Genomic DNA, 19,681 nt, shown 5'->3' with positions numbered 1-19,681 from the left:
GACACTACCCATAGGCAGTCAGAGCTTCCTTGGGATTGAGAGGGTTCAATGCCTCCAAGGTAAAGCAAAGGAGGAAAAATGCATCAGAAAGCTATTCTTGCATCAGCCCAGCTTGCAGGTGCTCTAGAAAAGCAGTGCTTTTCGCCAATGTCAAGAAATAGAACGTTTTTCTAGAGTTTTCTGGCTCTTATTGGGACCCTGACCCCTTTCCTGCCCCAATATAATTAAACCCCCTGAATTAAATAGAGGATTCTTCTATCTTTATCTGAATGCATGAGGAACAGGAGAATTACAAGCTCTGGCTAGTAGCAGCAATTTCTCAGCACTGCTGTATGATCTAACATATCTGTATCTCTATATATCTCTCTCTGTATCTCTCTTTATATGCTATATATAGATATATATAGATAGCTACCCTTTTTCAAGAAAATAAAGATCAATCTTCCTAACTATTAGGATCATGTATCCAGGATGCACATATTCAATTATACTATTCAAATTATACATTAATTATTGTTAATTACACTATTCAAATTACACATACTCAAATTATACTATTCTGTTTTAAAATTGCTTTAAGATGGAAGTGAATCCTTTGAACATATTTAAAACTGAAGGCTCTTTCTAGGAGCTGATCTTAACATTGATGCATAAATCTCTAGTTGGTATTGTCATGCACAGGCACTGCAGCATCAATCCTCTCTGACCCACTGCAGTGACAGGATAAAATCTGAGTTGGCTTGTTTTAAACAGCAAGATAACACTCCCCAGCATAGCTGAGGGAATGCAGTTTTCACTGCATGAAGCTGAATATTGATATTTCAAGTTTTCAAATTTCAGGTTAAAAAAATGCCGCCTACTTGCAGAAAGTTTCTCAGCTATCTTGCAGATTTAAATGTTAAAGGAAACTCTCCAGTGGCTCACAAAAAACCCAACCCAACCCAAACCAACAACAAAAAAAAAAATCTGGAAGGCTGTTTCCAGTAAAGCTACATTATCTAAATTTGGACTTTATACATGGCATAAGATATATATCTTTGAATGAGAAAAGATACATAGATTTATAGAATAGTTTGGGTTGGAAAGGACCTTAAAGATCATTTGTTCCAACCCTCCTGCCATGGGCAGGGACACCTTCCACTAGACCAGACTGCTCAAGGCCTCATGAACGTGGCCTTGAACACGTCCAGGGAGGGGGCATCCATGACCTCCCTGGACAACCTGTTCCAGTGTCTCACCACCCTCACTGTACAGAATGTTTTTCTAATCTCCAGTCTAAATCTACCCTCCTCAGGCATCAATCCATTCTCTCTTGTCCTATCACTACAAGTACCCTCACGGCTTTCTTGTAGGCCCCCCTCAGGAACTGGAAGGCTGCCATAAGGTCACCCTGGAGCTTTCTCCTCTCCACGCCGAACAGACCCAACTCTCACAGCCTGTTGTCCCCACAGGGAAAATGCTCCAGCCCTCTGATCATCTTCACGGCCCTAATACCAAATTTTATCTCACAAGGGTCTTAAAGAAAGGTAATCTCTTGAAAACAATCAATTACAGACCTGAAACTATTTAATGCAATCTGCACTCATAATGTTATTTATTTAAACTACTCCTTAGCTCAGGCAGACAACCAGCTGAGAACCAGCAATTAAAACCATCTGAGGTATCAATTCTCCTATGATCCTGTGTTTGGCTGTTCTGTAGAGAATGCTGGTTTGTTTGCTTCATTTTTCACTTTTTTAATAAACTGCTGCTGTGCACTGCTGAACAGTTCTGGGTCTGACTGGTCTGTTTATTTAGGAGGAAGCTCCATGGGGAAAGAAACATGGTTTTATGTTTTGACAGCACAGAGCACACTGTCAACACTTAATCTATAATAAATAGCTTACCACCTGTTTCACATCCATTTTCCAACCTCACCTCTAAGCAGCACCATACCTTTGAAGGAAGAAAGGAAGATGTGTCTGATTGCTAGAACGGTGCCTCTGTGTGTGTTGCCTGTTGGCCTGAGGTTGTAGCCTGGCTCACAGCTGCCTGCAAGTTCTGCCTCCCCCACTCTTTCTTTCAACCCTCCAAAGTCACATCTCCATCAGGTCAGCTGAAAATCCCAAACTAAATCTAGACTCTGCCCCTGAAAATTGCCCTTCATTAACAGTCCTTGCTTAAGAAGCTAATATTTCAGTATGGTATAAAGTGCAAAACTCAGGAATATCTTAATTGCCTCATGAACATCCCATTCCTTAGGATTAAAAAGCCAAGCATTAAAGAACAAAGGTCATTTCTGTAACTCATTCTTATGATGCTCTAATTTGCTAATCCTTTGACTTATATGCAGCTTGTTATTTCCAGAAAGGCTAAAACAATCTGTCAAGGTACTTCTTAAAAGCATGCAAACGCTGCAAGTCACTAATTGAAAAAGAAGTGAAAAAAGTAGAAGTAACAGTCAACAATTTTCAGGTGCCAGTGAAGCAAGCATCCATCCACAGTACAGCTGACGCTGTGTGGAAAACAAGGCTTTGTCCCCCCTAATGGTGAAGATTTAGAGCAGAATGTGTTTCCACTATTTAGTGATACCAATGCATGTTGTTGCTTCCACCACATAAGGCACTGACAAAGGCTTTTTGGGGTACCTTCTTACTGGACATTATGTCTGTTAATACAGTTCATCAGGGAGAAACCCCTTCACCCTACGGCTGAAATTCTATAATGCAAAACTCCACATCTGACAATGTTGGTAATGTTCATGGTTCAAAAACATTAGCCCTGGTCTGGCTTTGCTAGTTGCAGCAGAATTGCTCTGCAGAGTAGAATTTTTTTGTACTTTACTGGTTGAATAGTGCTTGCTCATTTTAATTGTCTTTATGTCAGCATTTTTCTCACCTTTCAAATGTTTTTGAAAGCCAGTACCACTATTTTTCATAGAGTGCTTTAAGTGGGTACATGCCACAGTAGGCATTAGCTTACAGAGCCCCACATAACAAGGTAATGCCAGGAGGAACTTAAAACGTAAAAGCATATCTAAAGGAGAAAACAGCAAATAAATACAGATGTAAAATGTCACTGTAACAGCAGTGCACTGTTTGTTTTCCTAAACCATTTCCTTGATTGCAAGGTCTGCTACCCAGGTGTGTCATGCCTGCAGGTCTGCATGAATCAAACCAGGGGATTCAGATCTGCAGTCTCACTTGGTCAACTTGAGTAAAGCAGGTGTTAAAACTCTTAAGCAGCAATACTTTAGTTTTCATAAGAAAGGCTCCTCAGGAACCTTTTCTGTCTTTGCAGCAAACTGAACCCCTGGTTTGGAATTTCAGGCTTTTCTGTTGGCTACCCAGCATCAGACCAGACAAGACATAATTCTTTTCTGATTATAATGCAAGCTCTTCTTTCATGGTGTAGTATCTAAGTGGAGACTTCTCTGACATGCTTCACAACCATTTCCATGAAAAAACCAGTGTGGTTTGTTTTTATTTTCTGGAAACCACTGACTTTCAGAGGATGCTGAGAAATTTATTTGTGGAGTTTATGCCACCAGATTGGACTATTATTAAAATGAGTACTTGAACAAACAGTCTTTCTAAATTATAGCCAGAAGTATAAAATAAAGAATGAACATTTTACTTCACTGACTGCACTTCTGACTAGCTGGATATTTAAGAGAAAAATTTCATATTCCAGAGACTAAGTGCTCTAGTGCCATAAACAGGAGTATTTATCTTCTCCTCTCCCCTTTCTGACATTACTGTGCTTTAATTTATTATGTCAGGCTGGTAGGTTTTCACCACTTTCATGTGCTTCCTCACTAAACTTACATATTCTCTTCCAAACTACACAAAGGGAATTGTAGCAAAGGTTAACTGTCCTGATATATTTTTCTCATGAATATAAAATACTTTCTGGAAAAGTCAATCCTTTTGTGATTGAAACATCTTTAGAATAGTATCGCTAGTTAAATGTCTTTTCAGCTGATTTTGTGAAGTGTGTGGAACTAAATGATATATTAGTTCATAAAAGGTAATATGAAAAAAAAAAAAAAGGTTGTTTTCCTGTTTCTACTTATCCAACACTTCAATGGGATTTTTCCCAAACTGTCTAAAGAGGCTGTAGCTCCTACTTTTATTAATCACCATTCAGAAATGGTGAAAGAATTTGGATTTCCTCAAAAATTCATAGTGACTCAAAAGTAAAAAGCTGCATCTCAAACTTTCTTGAAAGAAGAAGTATTTCTCAAGAATTCAGTACTGGATCTTCCATGAGAGTCTGGTCCAACTCCTCCAGCTGCCCACTTGGCAAGAAGCCAGGTAAGTTGGCAGGAAGGCTGCCAGCTTGCCTATCCTATTTTCCTCTGATGTGATGAATAGCTTTACATCTTCTCATTAGGAACTGTTGACATGTCTTGTTTTTGTCATGCATTACACAGCTGAACTAGCCATGATGAATCTCAAACAGCCTCTGCCTGCTTGGAAAACACACTTACTCTGAAATGTGTTGCTTTATAATACACCCCAGAACGAAATGGCAGCTGCATGCTTTTCAGAATAACTGTGTCCTATGCTGACTACTGCAGAGAGACCAAATACACTTTGGGAATAGAAAGCTCTGATCGAGAATCATGCCTGAGCTGTCAACTATTGGTATTTCACTGTCTAAAGGCAAAATTACTCAGTGCAACGTAAACAGACGCTTCTGAAAATGCTACACTTGTAGGCTTATTATTTAGCTCTGTTTCTGAAAACCAGATCATGTGTCAGCTGACCTAACAAAAACTTGCTAATGCACTGTTGAAATCACAAGCAATGAAAGACAATCATAGCTCTTGCATCTCAAAACATCTATGTAGAACAAGAAAAAAATCACAAAGTTTCTGGAAGCTTAAAACCGAAGTTTGGTGCTTAGAGGCAGCAAGCAGCAGGCCTAGATGGTTCAAGTGAGCACTGTACCCACAGATGTCACCACCTTGGAGCTACAGCTCTGATTATTCACCTACTTTCAGAACACCGATTGTCTAGTGACAAAACCCCATAACTAAATTCATTATGGGGCTCTGGTCACGTTGCCTAGCAATTAAAGTGATTAAGCCTAAAAAGTGTCCTTGAAGATTACTGGATGCATGTGCACACATAGCCAAGGCTACCCAGGGTACAAAGCCCCCATTCAAGTCAGTCTGATTTTTGTGGAAACCTGCACTTATTTTAGCAATTCAATCCATGATCCATTTGATATAAACACAATTGACCCACATAGGCAGCAGATGGCCAGTAGAAACAGGTGAGTGGTCTTTTCTGCTGAGCTACATTGAAGTACTGTCTCTTGGCAGGTATCAAAATCTGAAACTGTGAATGTACACACAAGATTTAGAGCAAGTATATCTGTTGATCAACACTGTGAGGCAACTGTGTGCTCAGGCAGAACAGCTAGCACACCTATTAGACACTAAACATCAGCTAGCAAGAAGAAAATCAACAAAAAACATCAACCCCAAAGTTCACCTCCAACTGAAAAAGTCCAAATGAATCAGATTGTAAATCTCAGTTTCCACTTTCAATCTTAGGATGCTGCTGTTTCATTTTTTGTTAAACTAGACGTATTGGAATAGCATTAGACAGGAATATTAACCAGAATTCATGACATAGTAAGCCATATATTTAATTTCATTTCGTTTCCATATCCAAAACACTGCACTCCCATTTGCTTGATAATAGCAAGTATCAGGAGAAGCAGATGGACACTTAACTGCTTACCATCAGTTCAAAGTTTTGTGAGCCTGGCTGCATCACAAATAAATAATTTCCTTAAAAGGAAAACAGCTTTTGACATTTGCAAATCTGCTAACGAAAGCTCAGAAAAGCCCTATGAAAATACACTTTGCAAATTTAATGTAAAAAGTTCCTTAAGAAAGATTCTATCAAAATAAAAATGGGATTAAAAACACTGGCATCCTGATACAGACTTCTGAAACATACTGATATGTTTCTCAGTGCCATTTACTAAGAAATGCAGCAAATACTCAAAGGATTTTTCCTAATGTAAGGAAGAAAAAAATCCCAACAAAACAACAAACCAAACCCAAGGCACTACAACAGTACAAATACATCATACAAATACATCAAATACAAATCTAAAATGCTGTAGGACTCCGAACACAGTACAGCACAGATCCCTGCCTTTCACAAAAGTACAGTCTGTGAAATACAAGCAACTTATGATCTCAGTACCTCACAAGATTCTATTTTCCATCTGATATTGCAATTAAAGCTGACAAACTAGTCTGGCTCCTTCTTGTGTCACAAACCACACATACCTGCATTGTGCTGAGCTGTACAATGTTTATGTATCAACTTGAATTTGTCCTAAACCGACTGTGTCCTTATGTCGCTTCTTACAGCAAACAACTCCATGAGCTGTCTACTTACTGTTAAAAATCAAGCTTTTTGGCTGATACAGAGGAAGACTTAGTCAAACATAATAGTAGTTATGAACCATACTTTATAATTTTTAAAGACCTCAGTAATTCTGCAGGAAGTCCCTTAGCTTATCTTACTATTCTAGCAAATGGAACACTTCTTTTCCCCCCCCACCCCTAGAATAAAGCCACCGTTTGTGCTTGAGGTTATTACTATGTAAATATACTTCTCACGTTAGTACTATGATTAACACCATGATTCCATACTCCACACAGGCAAAAGCTGTGTAATCTTGGTCTTATCTATAACAAAAAAAATGTTGACTTTTTAATCTGCAACAGTATGTTGTATTTGTATGCATCAAGTACATACACACAGTGGTTGCTTGTAAAAAGTCATAATTCGCCAACAGCTGTCACACAGAGATGTCAAATTACCATCATTTTCCCAAATATTTCAAAAAGGAGATCTCTGCAGTCCCCCTCTGCAGTGGGAAGACTGAGAGGTGCTTGCTTTTTTTCCTTTTTTAATAGATTCTTCTGTAGAAGTGCACAGCAAAAAGCTATCAACAATAGAGAGTTAAGTGGTGCAGCTCCACACATTTTGCTAATTTTACCACAGAAACTATTTCTTTCTTAAACTAAAAGTTAAATATACTATTTAAATATAATTTAACAAACATTTGATGTTGTAAAGTGCAACAAAGATTATGAGAATGGCACAAAAATCTCCACAAAGCATTCTAACTATGGGGACAAAGGTCTTTTTATTTCAATGTATATACTGTCCCTTATCTTGAGTTCCCTTGACTAAGGGGCCACAGGCAAAGCACACTACAAAAAGCAGACTCATTTACTCACTCTCCCTGCACAGCTGAAATAGAGGATGGAACTGAATGGCAAATGAAGTGCTTGCTTTTCTTCTTTTCTCTCCCGGAGAGTGGGGTTGCTTTAGGTTAAAGTCACTGGTAGGGCAGAGCAAGCGTGCCGACTGTAGAGCTGTCAGATATCACCTAACTTTCACATCAGGGATGTAAAGTAAAGCACATTCTCGGGTGATAATCTCCTGGTGCTGAATATCACATTTAAGAAAATGGAAAATGCATTTATCCATGTTTCTCAAGCTGCTTGTTAGCTGTGCCTGTGACTGCAGGTTGTTATCTCAATTTTCTGATAATAGCTGTCAATCCACAAAACATGGACACAATGAAAAACATATTCTTAGTATTGAGAAGACCCCTTAAGCTCGCTTACATTTGACCATATATTTCTCCAATGCTTTTCATTGAAATGCATGCACTTTGGACACTGTCTCTCTGTAGCTACTTTTGCCAATGCTCGCTCTTGCCAAACTTACTTTGGTTTCTCTCAGTAGAAACTGCAAATCCCGCCCACTGAGTATACCATGGTTTTTTACATAGCCAGGAATATAAATGGTGCTCGTTCCATGAACAGTTCCATGGACTTCCATGTAGGTGTGGATGACGTCCAGATAAGCCTTCTTATCCTGTAACAATAACAAGAAAATATTTTCAGTCTTTTTCAAGTAGTAGTATTCGATCTGAGATGGTAGCACAAAAAGCAGGAGGAGAAGATTACTCATTCATTACATTATTAGTCCTGTTTTCCACCAGAATGGCAGAAAACAACAGCTTCTTCATTCACAGAATAGATATAAACAAATCAATACCAATGTCTGATTACTAACTAGACAAAACCCAGGTAACCATCAAATAGTTCTAGTCTCACCAAATAAAGAATATTTGTCTAAAAAATACTAAAAAAACCTCATTTTGAAATACCAAATTTTCACTGTTTCTGTCAGAGATGGAAAATACTTAGTAATTATCCTCTTTTGAATCTCACCATAGTAAGATGCAGTACTGCCAACTGAATAACTGAAAATACATCTTTATCTAAACACTTACAACTGAGTCCCACGAGATACCTACAAACACTCCACTTACCTGAAGTTTTAAAAGCATTTTGGAAAAGACCCAAAGAAAAGTAATGGGTTTAATGTTGCACTAAGGAAAATAAACAAATACCAAAAAAAGTACATAATTGTAGTTTGCAAACAAGAATTACTTTAATTTTCAATGCCATATGTTTTTTGATTTTTAAAGACTACTAGTATTCCAAAAGTAATTAGCTGGAGAGTCTATTTACAGCCAGTAAGCAGCACAGATCAGAGAGACTTTCCCTCAATATTTGCATGTAATCTTAGTAGTAGCTCTAAAATCAGGGAACAAGTTTCTGTACTTGTTGGCAGCATGACAGTTTTTAAACATTCTACTTCCACTTACTATTTTTGTCATGTAAATTCTGTACACAGCTCTGTGCAAAAGGTGGCCAGAATTTTACTGAAGTTCACTCAAAAGGCAAGCAGACTGGTGAAAATCCTGGCTTTTCAAATCTTGGAGGCAATAGGGTATCAGGCCTCAGTGAATGAACACAATCAGTCCTTAAACCTTCCTTGCTATATTAATTGTTGGTGTACATTTGAACACACAGGGAATTTAATGTCACATAACAACTGGCTTCTGGGTTCAGCTTGCTCTGCTGGAGGATACTGTTTGTGATGAAGTAGATTGTCTGCCTCATTATTAAATCACCCTCTTCTGGTAGTAATGCCAAGGCGGCACCAGTCAGACAATGTCCTGGGCTAAGCATTATATAAAAGAGCCAACAAATGGAGACAAATGTGCTTTCTTGTTTGATGAGGCTGCTATTATTGTTAATTAGCACAAATTATTAAAAAAAAAAAAAGTTTGCTCCATTTTAATTTTTTTTCTTTCACTTCACATTTCAATTACTCTGAAAGAGATGTTCCTCCCATTACTTGTAAAGTAAAATGGTGTAATTAGAAACTGTTGAGAAGCTCATATACTTTGTCATGAGAAAATCCACTGCAAAACTTTTCCTTTGCAAACGGGCATGAGAAATATAAATTGAGTAGGCTGGTCTGGTTTCCAGAGCAGCAGTGGTCTGTCACTAGAGGCATACCTTAACCTGCCCGCCTGGCACAAACAGAGCCTGGGAGTTAAGCTGGAGTGTTCTGAACAGGAGGAGAAAGCAAGGAGGCACAAGTACTGCTGACATGATCTGCCTACAGGAAGAACATTAATGCACTTGCCTCTGATTTTTTTGGCTCATATGACACAAACTGATGACACGAATGCACTCTAATTCAGGGAAAATATGAGAAGTAAACAGCTACAAGGAACAAGAACAAAACCAGGATTACCTAAAATTGCACGCACTTATTTTAAAGATTTCAACAGCAATTTTACAAACCTGTTATGGAGTATTTGGTTGCTTTATAATAAAATATTTGCCATTAAAATTATTTAGTGCTTATAATCTAACGGTTCCTGGATTTTTTTTTCTTTTTAGCTGTAAAACTGCTGTTGAAGATTTCATATAGGTTCAAAAGAGCAAATACAGAAGAAAAATCATGAATGAACAGATACACATAACATTTGGGCCAAGAAGCTGACGAACCATTTATCTTTGGTAGGTGTCAAACACGCGTGACTTCACATATTCGTTAGCATGTTTTGGCTAGTTTTGCAGTCAGAATACTGAGCTAGAGGAATCTTTGATCTGAACTGGCCTTACATCTTCATTGGCTCATTTTCGAAGATGAATGTGAAATGGACCAGAAGAAACAAGATTTTCACAGGTCTCCTGTTTATCTGTGATGTCAAGAAAAATCTAATGGGATCCTGAACAGGATTTAAAAAAGCAACATACTAAGATAGTATGAAAAGAACAAACTTCCATGTTGTGTTTACAGTAGTACCAGGGGAAGGAATACAGGCTGTAGGGGGGTAGAAGGAGAGTTTTTATTTAAACTGCTACAGTTACAACAACATATATTTCTAATGTCATAAAAATCATGGAATGGCTTAGGTTGGAAGGGACCTTAGAGATCACCTACTCCAACCTCCCCAGCACGGGCAGGGATGCCTTTCAACAAGACTTGGCTGCTCAAGGCCTTGTTTGACCTGGCCTTAAACACCCTCCAGGGAGGAAGCATTCACAACCTCCCTGGACAGCCTATTCCAGAGTCCCACCACCCTCATACTGAATAACTTCTTCCTAGGATCAAATCTAATGTATTTCATTTAACTAAGCTGACATACAGATTATTTTGAAAATTAATATATAACAAATCAATACAGATTAGGAAGGAAAAGCAAAAGCAATCATAAAATCAGTACATTCTAAGCATCTCTGCAAGTGCAAACAAAACATTACCTATCCATACCCTTAATTTGGAATATTACTCATATGACTGACTTCTTTCCTGATTCAGAGTCTAAAACCACAGATAATGCATTTAGCATCCCGAACATCATCAATTATTCCATTCAGGATATTTAGAAAAATAACAGACTTTTCATTGGTGTTGTTGGGTTTCCACCTCTACAAGATAGGGTAACTACTGTAAACTGTGCCACAGAGTCTCCAGAAATGATTTTTCCTCACAAAGGAAACCATATAGATAGACAAGCATAAGTAAAAGGATCAATACATACAAAAGTTATGAATTCATTTTCAAACCACAAGAGTAAAACATGAATAAAAGCCACATACAAGCATCCTCCAAAGGACAACCTTCTTTGTTTTAATCAAATGAAATTTTTAAAGAACAATCTAAATTGAAAGCAGCATCTTTCCTTTGTTCCCTGTACAACTATAAAACAATTGTTTTTAATTTTTCCAAGAGTCTATCTTTCTGAAGTAAACAAGCCAAAAAAAAGCCCAACCAAAACCTCAGAAGAACAATCCACAAAACAATCATTCCTTGATTCCCTTGGAGTCAAAAGCAACTGTCATCTACAAAGTACCATAAAAATAAAATTAATACCATATACTTTGCACAAATCTCACTAACATTCATCTCTTTTTGCATTTGAGTATCCCCCGAATTTCTACCATCCTTGTAGAAAAGTGTTATTTTGGATCATAACAGTATGTATTGTAATAAGCTATTTCACAAAAATAATCAGGACAGATAATTCAATTTGAAACATTAAAATTACTGAATTAGAAAGTATGCCATTTATAAATAGAAAGGCTACAGGTAAATAAGTCAAGAGGTGTGTTTTTCAAACAAAATATCAACATTCCTTCAAGTGTTAATCCATTTCCTGACTTTGCTTGCTTGGGTGCAGCTATAAATATTCTTTTATGTTAAATTGTTTGACAGCATACTCCAGATTTTTACCTTATCCAAAATGAATTCAAGAGGAAAAGATCATGGCTAATAATGCAAAACATTCCCTGCGGAGTTTGTAACAGACTATTCACCAATGTCTGCTGCCCATATCACAAATACAGATTTTGAGCATGAAAGACAACCAAATTGGGGGGGGGGGGGAAAGGCAAATTATTTGCCCTCAGAATCAAAATGGAAGTCTAATGGTGAGTAACAGTCACACAAACCTTTTCTGAAACAATTTTTCAGCAGCTAAAATAAACATGCCATTTAGGAAAGTACTTTTTGTTGTTCAGTGACTTCAGAACTGTTATTACTGTTCATCAATTATTTCCACCTACTTTTAAAAGCATTATGGTAAGGCCTTTCTCATCAAATAAGTCAAAAGACAACTGTCTGATACGTCTTTCCCTGTGACAATGTTGACAAAGACTCGGTCTGAAGAGTTGAAATTTTAAGTTTGGTGGGTGAAAAATTTAAGTATAAAAGCTACAAAACGACATGGTAGAAACACAGTGTATTAAGAACTAAGCTCTATTTTTCTTGATGTAGCAAATGGTGGTAATTAACAACTCTGCTTCACCATCAATTTGTCAGTTCAAGATAACCACAATATTTTGCAATTTTAGACCATTAAGTAATGGTCAGAAATTCAAAATACCAGAAATAAAGCACTGAATGAAAGTAAGCACTACCTAAACAGAACTACAGGCAAACTACATGAAAAAAAGAGCTTGCTTCAGAGTCCTAAATCATTTTATGGGTTGAACATTCAAACTGCAGAACACATCTAAAACATCCCAAATACTTTCTTCTTCACTTTCTTACATTGAAGAAGTCTGGAGAGAATGATTTTATAAAGCTTGAGAAATATTAACTTGGGAAAGTAAGTACTGGTATAGACCTCTGTGTATATTGTAAATGCATACCGCTACGTCTACAAGTCCTAATATTTGGGTGCTTATTTGTCAAAGTGTCAAGTCCAAAATAAGCCAAAATCCAGTGGATATGCAATATATGACAACCAAGTTTCTGACACAAACATAAGATTGGAAAACCTCTGGTTTTGAGAACTGTCACATTCTCTAAGACTTCTCAAGATAACTTGGAATAATGAAAATCCTGTTTACCAGAGAACTCGAAGAGAGCACAAATGCTGGAGAACTCAGTATACAACAATATTAAGAGAGAGAAACAGATACAGCATTACAGTGGTAAATCACAGTGATAATGATGTCTCTTGGAGCTCAAATGTGAAACTTTCAACTGCTAGCCATGGAGTACTCAATGCAGAGCACTGAATTAATAAATGGATCTGCAGAGGATTCAGTGATTCACGACTAGCAAGTGGGAACTCTGCACTGAACAAATCATCTGAGATAGAAATAAAGTGCTATCTACATAACCATAACAAAATTACCATTGTCAATTCTTTCTGTACAAGGAAATCTTCTCTTACTAAATCAGTAGAGTTCTCTGAAAAAGCCAGTCAGCATGTAGAAACTCTTTAAAAGCTGTTAAAGGAACTAAGCTAGACAAGGACAGATTTAAACTGGGTATTAGGAAGAAATTTTTTACGGTAAGAGTGGTGAGAGACTGGAACAGGGTGCCCAGGGACATTGCAGATGTCTCCTTCCTGTAAGTGTTCAAGGCCAGGCTGGACAGGGCCTTGAGCCATCCTGGCATAGTGGAAAGTGTCCCTGCCCATGGCAGGTTGGGTGGAACTAGATAATCTTTAAGGTCCCTTCCAACTCAAACCATTCTGTAATTCTATGAACTAAGTCACTTGGGAATAGACAGGAGCCATTCCCGTAAATGCACAGTGATCATGGGGAGGAGAATAGAGAAGTGACAGAGTGTGCTGTCTGTATGTGCTATTCAGGGTAGTAAAACTGAAACTAACTTCAAAACATTCCAGAAAAATACTGAACACTTGGGGTTGTAAGGCTTTTTTGAAAAGGCTCCCTCAGTAGTCTGAGGTATGGAGTGACCAGGAAATGACCAATAAATTCAATGTAAATAATGATGTCCATGTTGAAAACCAGTTCTAGATTCAGACATGAATAATGGACCTGATCTAACCAATGCCACTCAAAGATGAAGAAATAAGATATACATTATGCACTATGATAACATATGGTTAGAGACAATGAAAAAAGGTAACATGTGATTAGGGACAATGAAAAATATCAGTCCAATGCTCAGTAGTAGTCAGCTCACCCACCAGCCAAGTAACTGCCAGAAATTATTTGGAAAGGCACAAAGAAATGGACTATCATTGAACTGCTCTATAAAGACATAGGTCTCTTCCTCCTTAAACACTGTTGCGCTTTTAGTCCCTTTTCTCAAAAGCAGAGAACACTGGACGCTGTTCTGAGAGGGCAAGAAGAATTCAAGCTGCAGAAAAGTTTCCATTGTTACACACAGAATCTTCATTAACAATTCTTCAGCTTGGAAAACAGAGAATTTGACAGAATATGAAAGAGGTTTACGAAACTATAATTGGCATAAAGAACATGGACATTCATTGACTGTTCATAATGCACTGATACAGAAGAACCCAAACAAAGCTATCAGAAGGCAGGTTTAGAAAAATCCAAAAGTTAATTGTTCCTCCTGCAATGGATCAGAGATTTGAGGGACACCATGACAGAGAATGTTGTGGAGGCAAAGAAGTTTGCATAGGTTAATGAGGAGTCAAAGGCTTTGAAGTAACCTCTCACTGAGATTAAAAAGTGTGTCAACAGTCAGTTTATCAATAGACAAACACATTCAGAAGACACTGTCGGATGAAAAAAGCTGGAAAGAGAGAGCATGCAAAGGAAGTACTATGTAACTTTGTCATGGTTTTGCTCTTCTCTGAATGTCCTTTTATGGCTTCTTTGTTATACATCTACTACATATATTTGCATAACATACACATTAGCACATATATATGTAATATATTTGCACATATATAATTTTTGAACAAATACTGAATAAATCATCTTGAGGCTCTTCAAGATCTGTCAGAAATGCTGCTTATTCAGTTCCTATTCTCATCTTTATATACTTCAATGGTCACTTCTTGTAGTTCTTCATCCATGAAGCCTTCTTCCATTGTCATGTAATCAACACTAATGCCTAACCAGGAATTGTTGGAAATTTCCAGAACTAACAATGAGACATACTTGGGCCCTGCAAGTGCTGAGGCAGAAAAGTGTAGAGGGAAAGAAGAAAATATGAAGTGAGACTGCAAGAAGAAACTGGTTCTGTTGGGTTTATGATAGTCAAACTCCAGTATATGGTCACATTAATGGATATTGTACAACCTCACTAATTCATTTTGCAGCTGGACAGTTCAGCAAAAAGAGAATCTGATCACTGACCTGTCTGGATGTTAAGTATGCAAAATATTCTTTTCTTTCTTCATAGTAAGTTATTATTTTCATAATAAATATTGATCAACAAACTTTCAAAAGCATACATACATGTATACTTATTTACTGCACCTACACATTCTCATTTGCTTTGATTTACTTGGGTTTTTGAACCATACTTCTTTCAGAAGCACATGGTGGATTTCAGAAATGCTGCTGAACTGAACTGTCTGGCACGTTTCAATTTGTTGTGTGGCATAAAGCAGGACAGGACTCCTGGTACCAGCAGCTAGGGTCAGTTTTGATTGATGGATAAGCCTATGGTGCTGCTGCAGAGTTAGAGATGAAAAAAAAACACCTTCAGATAATTTTGTGAATGTACAGACCACATGGGACAGAAAAGGTGAGAATAATCTGTCCTCCCTTTCCTTATGTCTCTTTTAGCTTTAAAAACCGGAATTAAAATGTGCCGCCAAAGTACAATGCTAAGTACGAAGCACAAAAACCAACGAAAAGGAAGGAAGGAAAAGGCAACGGTGCCAGCAGCAAGTGCACGTAACAGATGTATTCCTAAAAGTATAATTTTTCCTCCTTGACTTCTCATTTTCTTTCCTACCAGTTCACATAAGAGAGCACATGATGTGGAAATTACATGTATCACATGGAGCTATAAAGAGGAGACATTAGTAAGAACAGTCTTGATTATGTACTTTCCTACTGAGAACAAGCTAAATGTAATCATTTTCCATCTTCATAACATGTTATGTAGAAAGTATACGTTTAAGAACACCCATCTTTGACAAGTGGCATTACTAACAAACTCCCATTATTTTGCCTTTAAATATATAAATATTTTTAAGGCAACTCTAACACACTATAATAAAATCTACTAAAATAATCATCACAGAATTATATGTTATGCAGATGGCTACTTTTTGACTTCTCTCATAGCACCTCACAAAAAACGAAATAGCAAATGGCATTAAATGAATTTTGACTCTTTTTTTCTTTCCAGGATTAAGGGGAGAAGTATGGGAATAGTATGACAGGAAGTTGCAGGAAGAACAAAGCAAAGACTGAAACAGGAGCTAAGATATCATGAAAGGCTTCAAAGATTCCCTTTTAATTGAAGTGTCCTGCAATTAAAGAAAATGTTGACAGTGGAGAGCACTATGTGTTTCATTCTCATACTTTCCATGCCTCCTTTCTCACTTAGGCAGAGATAGAACTCTCTCTACTTCTTAGTAACGCCAGAAATCCCAGATAAAACCCCAAACCTTTGATTACAACAAACACATCCAAAACTTGGCAAACACTGCCCTTGACAGCTTACCTCTAAGGATAACCTTTAAAAATGTGGCAAAATTCTTCAGAGCCTCCTATTTGTATTCCTCAATGCACTTAAGACTGACTTAGTTATCAGAGGGAAGTAAACAATACGTCTTTTACAGTTTCTACAGCTTGTATCTTACCTGAGCTTCAGCAAGACACACTCAGACTTGCCCACTGAAATATGGAATGAATGCCACTGGGCTGACAATTTTTTCTGTACGGAGCAGAGCTGAGAGAATTCATCACTGTATTCCTCCCCCTATAACTCACGACATTCATACCAGAGTTTAGCCCCATTGAATGATGTAGGAAGACAGACCATTATCTGTAAACAATTCATGGCTGTATGGCTACGACAACCTGGTTAGCATACACAGTTTAAGCAGCTGGGCTGAGCTAGCCTCACCAACCCTGCCCAGCCATGCAGCAGAGCTGGGAATATGCACAGATTTACAGTCAAGATAAAATGACGAGTACTTCAGCAGCTTTTCTTCTTCTTTTTTTTTAACAGGCCTAGGTAGATGCAGAAAAAGACCTATGTCCATCAACAGCTATATAAAAACGTGATGGCAGTTAGCTATTCTAGTCCCACCCCCAGGGAAAAATGGTCCTGCTCAGTTCCATTTCAACCTGCTTGGTTGAAAATTAAACAATTTCTTTGCAACTGCTATTCCCCAAGAGCACCTCAGTCTAGGGACTAGCACACTCTTCTCTCCACACTGTTTCTCTAATGACTGCTCAGTACCAGCAGTGACATGTATTCTGTGGAGATTATACTTTTCGTTAATTGGCCATGTTCAATATAAAGAAAAAGAGCAGGATAAATAGATTAGTCTGCTTCTGTATGAGCCATGGTGGCAGATGAAAAGAGTGTTGAACAGGGAAAATGAAGGAAACATGAAATAAGCAAATTACACAGACACAAGATTAGTTCAGGCTTTCTGCTGATCACAAGAATTGGATTTTATCAGTCCAGATAAGACATGCCACACTGTCACCAATTCAAAGCTTATCTACAGTGACTGCACCAGCATGTATGGGTATGACAGCAGCTACAATCTGCAAGCTACAGTATTCAGTTTTAATGTGCTTGTTATTACAAGCATACAGTAAGCATTTTAATATGGACAGGTATTAAGTCATACATCTTGGAAGAAGGAAGACAGGCAGTACTGACAGAACTGAAGCAGTGACTTGAAAAGCAGCAGTTTCAAGAAATGATACAAGGGTCTTGGCTTGTCTTGAGAAGTCATTGAAACACAAGTCCCTAATGGTGAAAAGTTCATATGCCTAACAAGGCACATAGTATTTCTTTTTGCTTTGGTGCTGGCACAGCCCACGAGCTAATATTCCCAAAAGAGGAATGTAAAAAATCTTGCAAAGGTTCAGTGAAAAAAAGACATGTGAGAGGACTTAAGGATTAGAAAGCACAAAGCTCTCTGGGTTCAGTGTATATAGGCTTTTCAGCAGATGACTATGGATTACTTTGACCTCAACCTATATATTCCTACAGGGGAACAGAACAGAAATCAGCCCAGTAGACAGTCTAACTGCTACTAAGATTGAAAATTACCATGTAGAAATCTGTAGCAGAAATAATGCAAAATCTTACAGGAGAAGGCAATTATTTGAGAATTCTAACAGAGGAAACTGGGGTTTCTATCGTGTACTATTTAAAAATCAAGATTGAATGTTGTCCAAAAAGCCATGTTTTTGTCTTAATCAGCCCATGAATATCCTGCATGTCATACAGAATCTCAGACTAGGCAATCACAAATCTCCCCTCTGGGCATATAAGCTTTAAATACATATTTCTGTACCATTCATACGGACTGAATAAGCTGAAAAAGATATATGTGGCAGTAAAAAGACCCCTGGTGTCTAGGCAACTATCTTGTTCCCTAAATCCAACTAGTATTCAACAGGTTTTTCTGCTGATATGCACTACAAATCAGGTCAGGAAGTAAATGATTATTACATGCAACTGCTCCTGAGAGACTGATAACAAGACCAGGAACTAAAAGTACAAAGACTGAGTTAGAAAAGACTCGAATGAAAGTTTCCCTGCTGTGCTCCAGCATTCTCCAGACATGAGAGTGCAGATGGGGCCCTACTAAGTCACAGTGTACCGTAAGTCAAACAGAGTAACAGTATTTACTACGATGCAAAGATAAATTCCCTTTTAAAACACAGATACAAGGCTTTGGGCAATAAGGGCAAGTATAAATCTGAGATCACAATCAAACATACACAGCTAATATATATATATTTTTCTCAGCATAGTAGACAAGGAGCATTCTTGTTACTACTGGCAACATTCTGCCATTTCTCTTAAGGTTTTGTTTTGGACCATTTACTTGCAGCTATCATTTTAAAAGAATTTACACTGTATAATCACAGTTATTAGACTAAATGCTGCTTCTGTGGTTGAGAACACTGTACAAGACCAATATTCTCATGCCAATGAAGAGGAATGGAAAGAAAATGTGAGACGCAGGTGCTCTCACACTGTTTGGTCCTATGTATGTGCTGCTGGTTTTGACTGGGTGGTTAATTTTCTTCACAGCAGTGAATAAGGGGCTGTGGTTTGGATTTGTGCTGGAAACAGTGTTGGTAACACAGGGATGTTTTCATTACTGCTGAGCAGTGCTTACACAGAGTCAAGGCCTCTTCTGCCTCTCACACCACCCCCACCAGCGAGTAGGCTGCTGGGGGTGCACGTGAAGCTGGGAGGTGAAACAACTGAGACAGCTAATCCCAACTGACCGAAGTGATACTCCATACCATATAAAGCTGGGGGAAGAAGAAAGTGAGGGGACATTTGGAATGATGGCATTTGTCTTCTCAAGTACTAACCATTAATGTGATGGCTTTCCTGGAGACAGCTGAACACCTGCCTGCTGATGGGAAGTCGTGAATTAATTCCTTGCTTTGCTTACACACACAGCTCTTGCATTGTCTATTGTCGTTATCTCATCCCACAAGTTTTCTCACTTTTACTCTTCTGATTGTTTTTCCCAACTCACCAGAGTGAGCAAGCAGCTGTATGGGGCTGAGCTGCTGACTGGGTTTAAACCACAACAGTATGGCACAACATGTACTGATAAGCTGACAAGTGGCTTAAAATAACGTCTTTGAGGGAGGAGGGAAGGCATGCAAAAGTATATAGGCACAGAGAGGTAGAGGTAACTTGGAAGAAATCCAGTTACTGGTAAGTAATCTCTTTTCTTTGAAAACTGCATGAGAAAGGCATTCCCAGGTGCGGCAGTCTGGAAGAAGGAGCTCCAGACAAAAAGCAGAGACCACTGTAAGCTTAACAGCACAATGTGTTTAATTTGGTGAAAACAGAATCAAACTTCGGTGGTG

The 19,681-nt window shown here is 38.1% G+C and overlaps 1 protein-coding gene across 1 annotated transcript in view; it reads right to left on the bottom strand.

The window, feature by feature from the left end:
* The window catches only part of MGAT5 (alpha-1,6-mannosylglycoprotein 6-beta-N-acetylglucosaminyltransferase), a 75,453-nt gene that overhangs the window by 12,057 nt on the left and 43,715 nt on the right, over positions 1 to 19,681 (bottom strand). The window contains exon 11 of the mRNA XM_054380958.1: positions 7,755 to 7,904. Coding sequence (XP_054236933.1) covers positions 7,755 to 7,904 — 150 coding nt within the window. The remainder of the gene's footprint in view (positions 1 to 7,754; positions 7,905 to 19,681) is intronic.

Source organism: Indicator indicator, chromosome 5 (assembly GCF_027791375.1).
Source record: "Indicator indicator isolate 239-I01 chromosome 5, UM_Iind_1.1, whole genome shotgun sequence".
Lineage (NCBI taxonomy): Eukaryota > Metazoa > Chordata > Aves > Piciformes > Indicatoridae > Indicator > Indicator indicator.
This window is presented reverse-complemented; position numbering and strand designations above follow the sequence as displayed.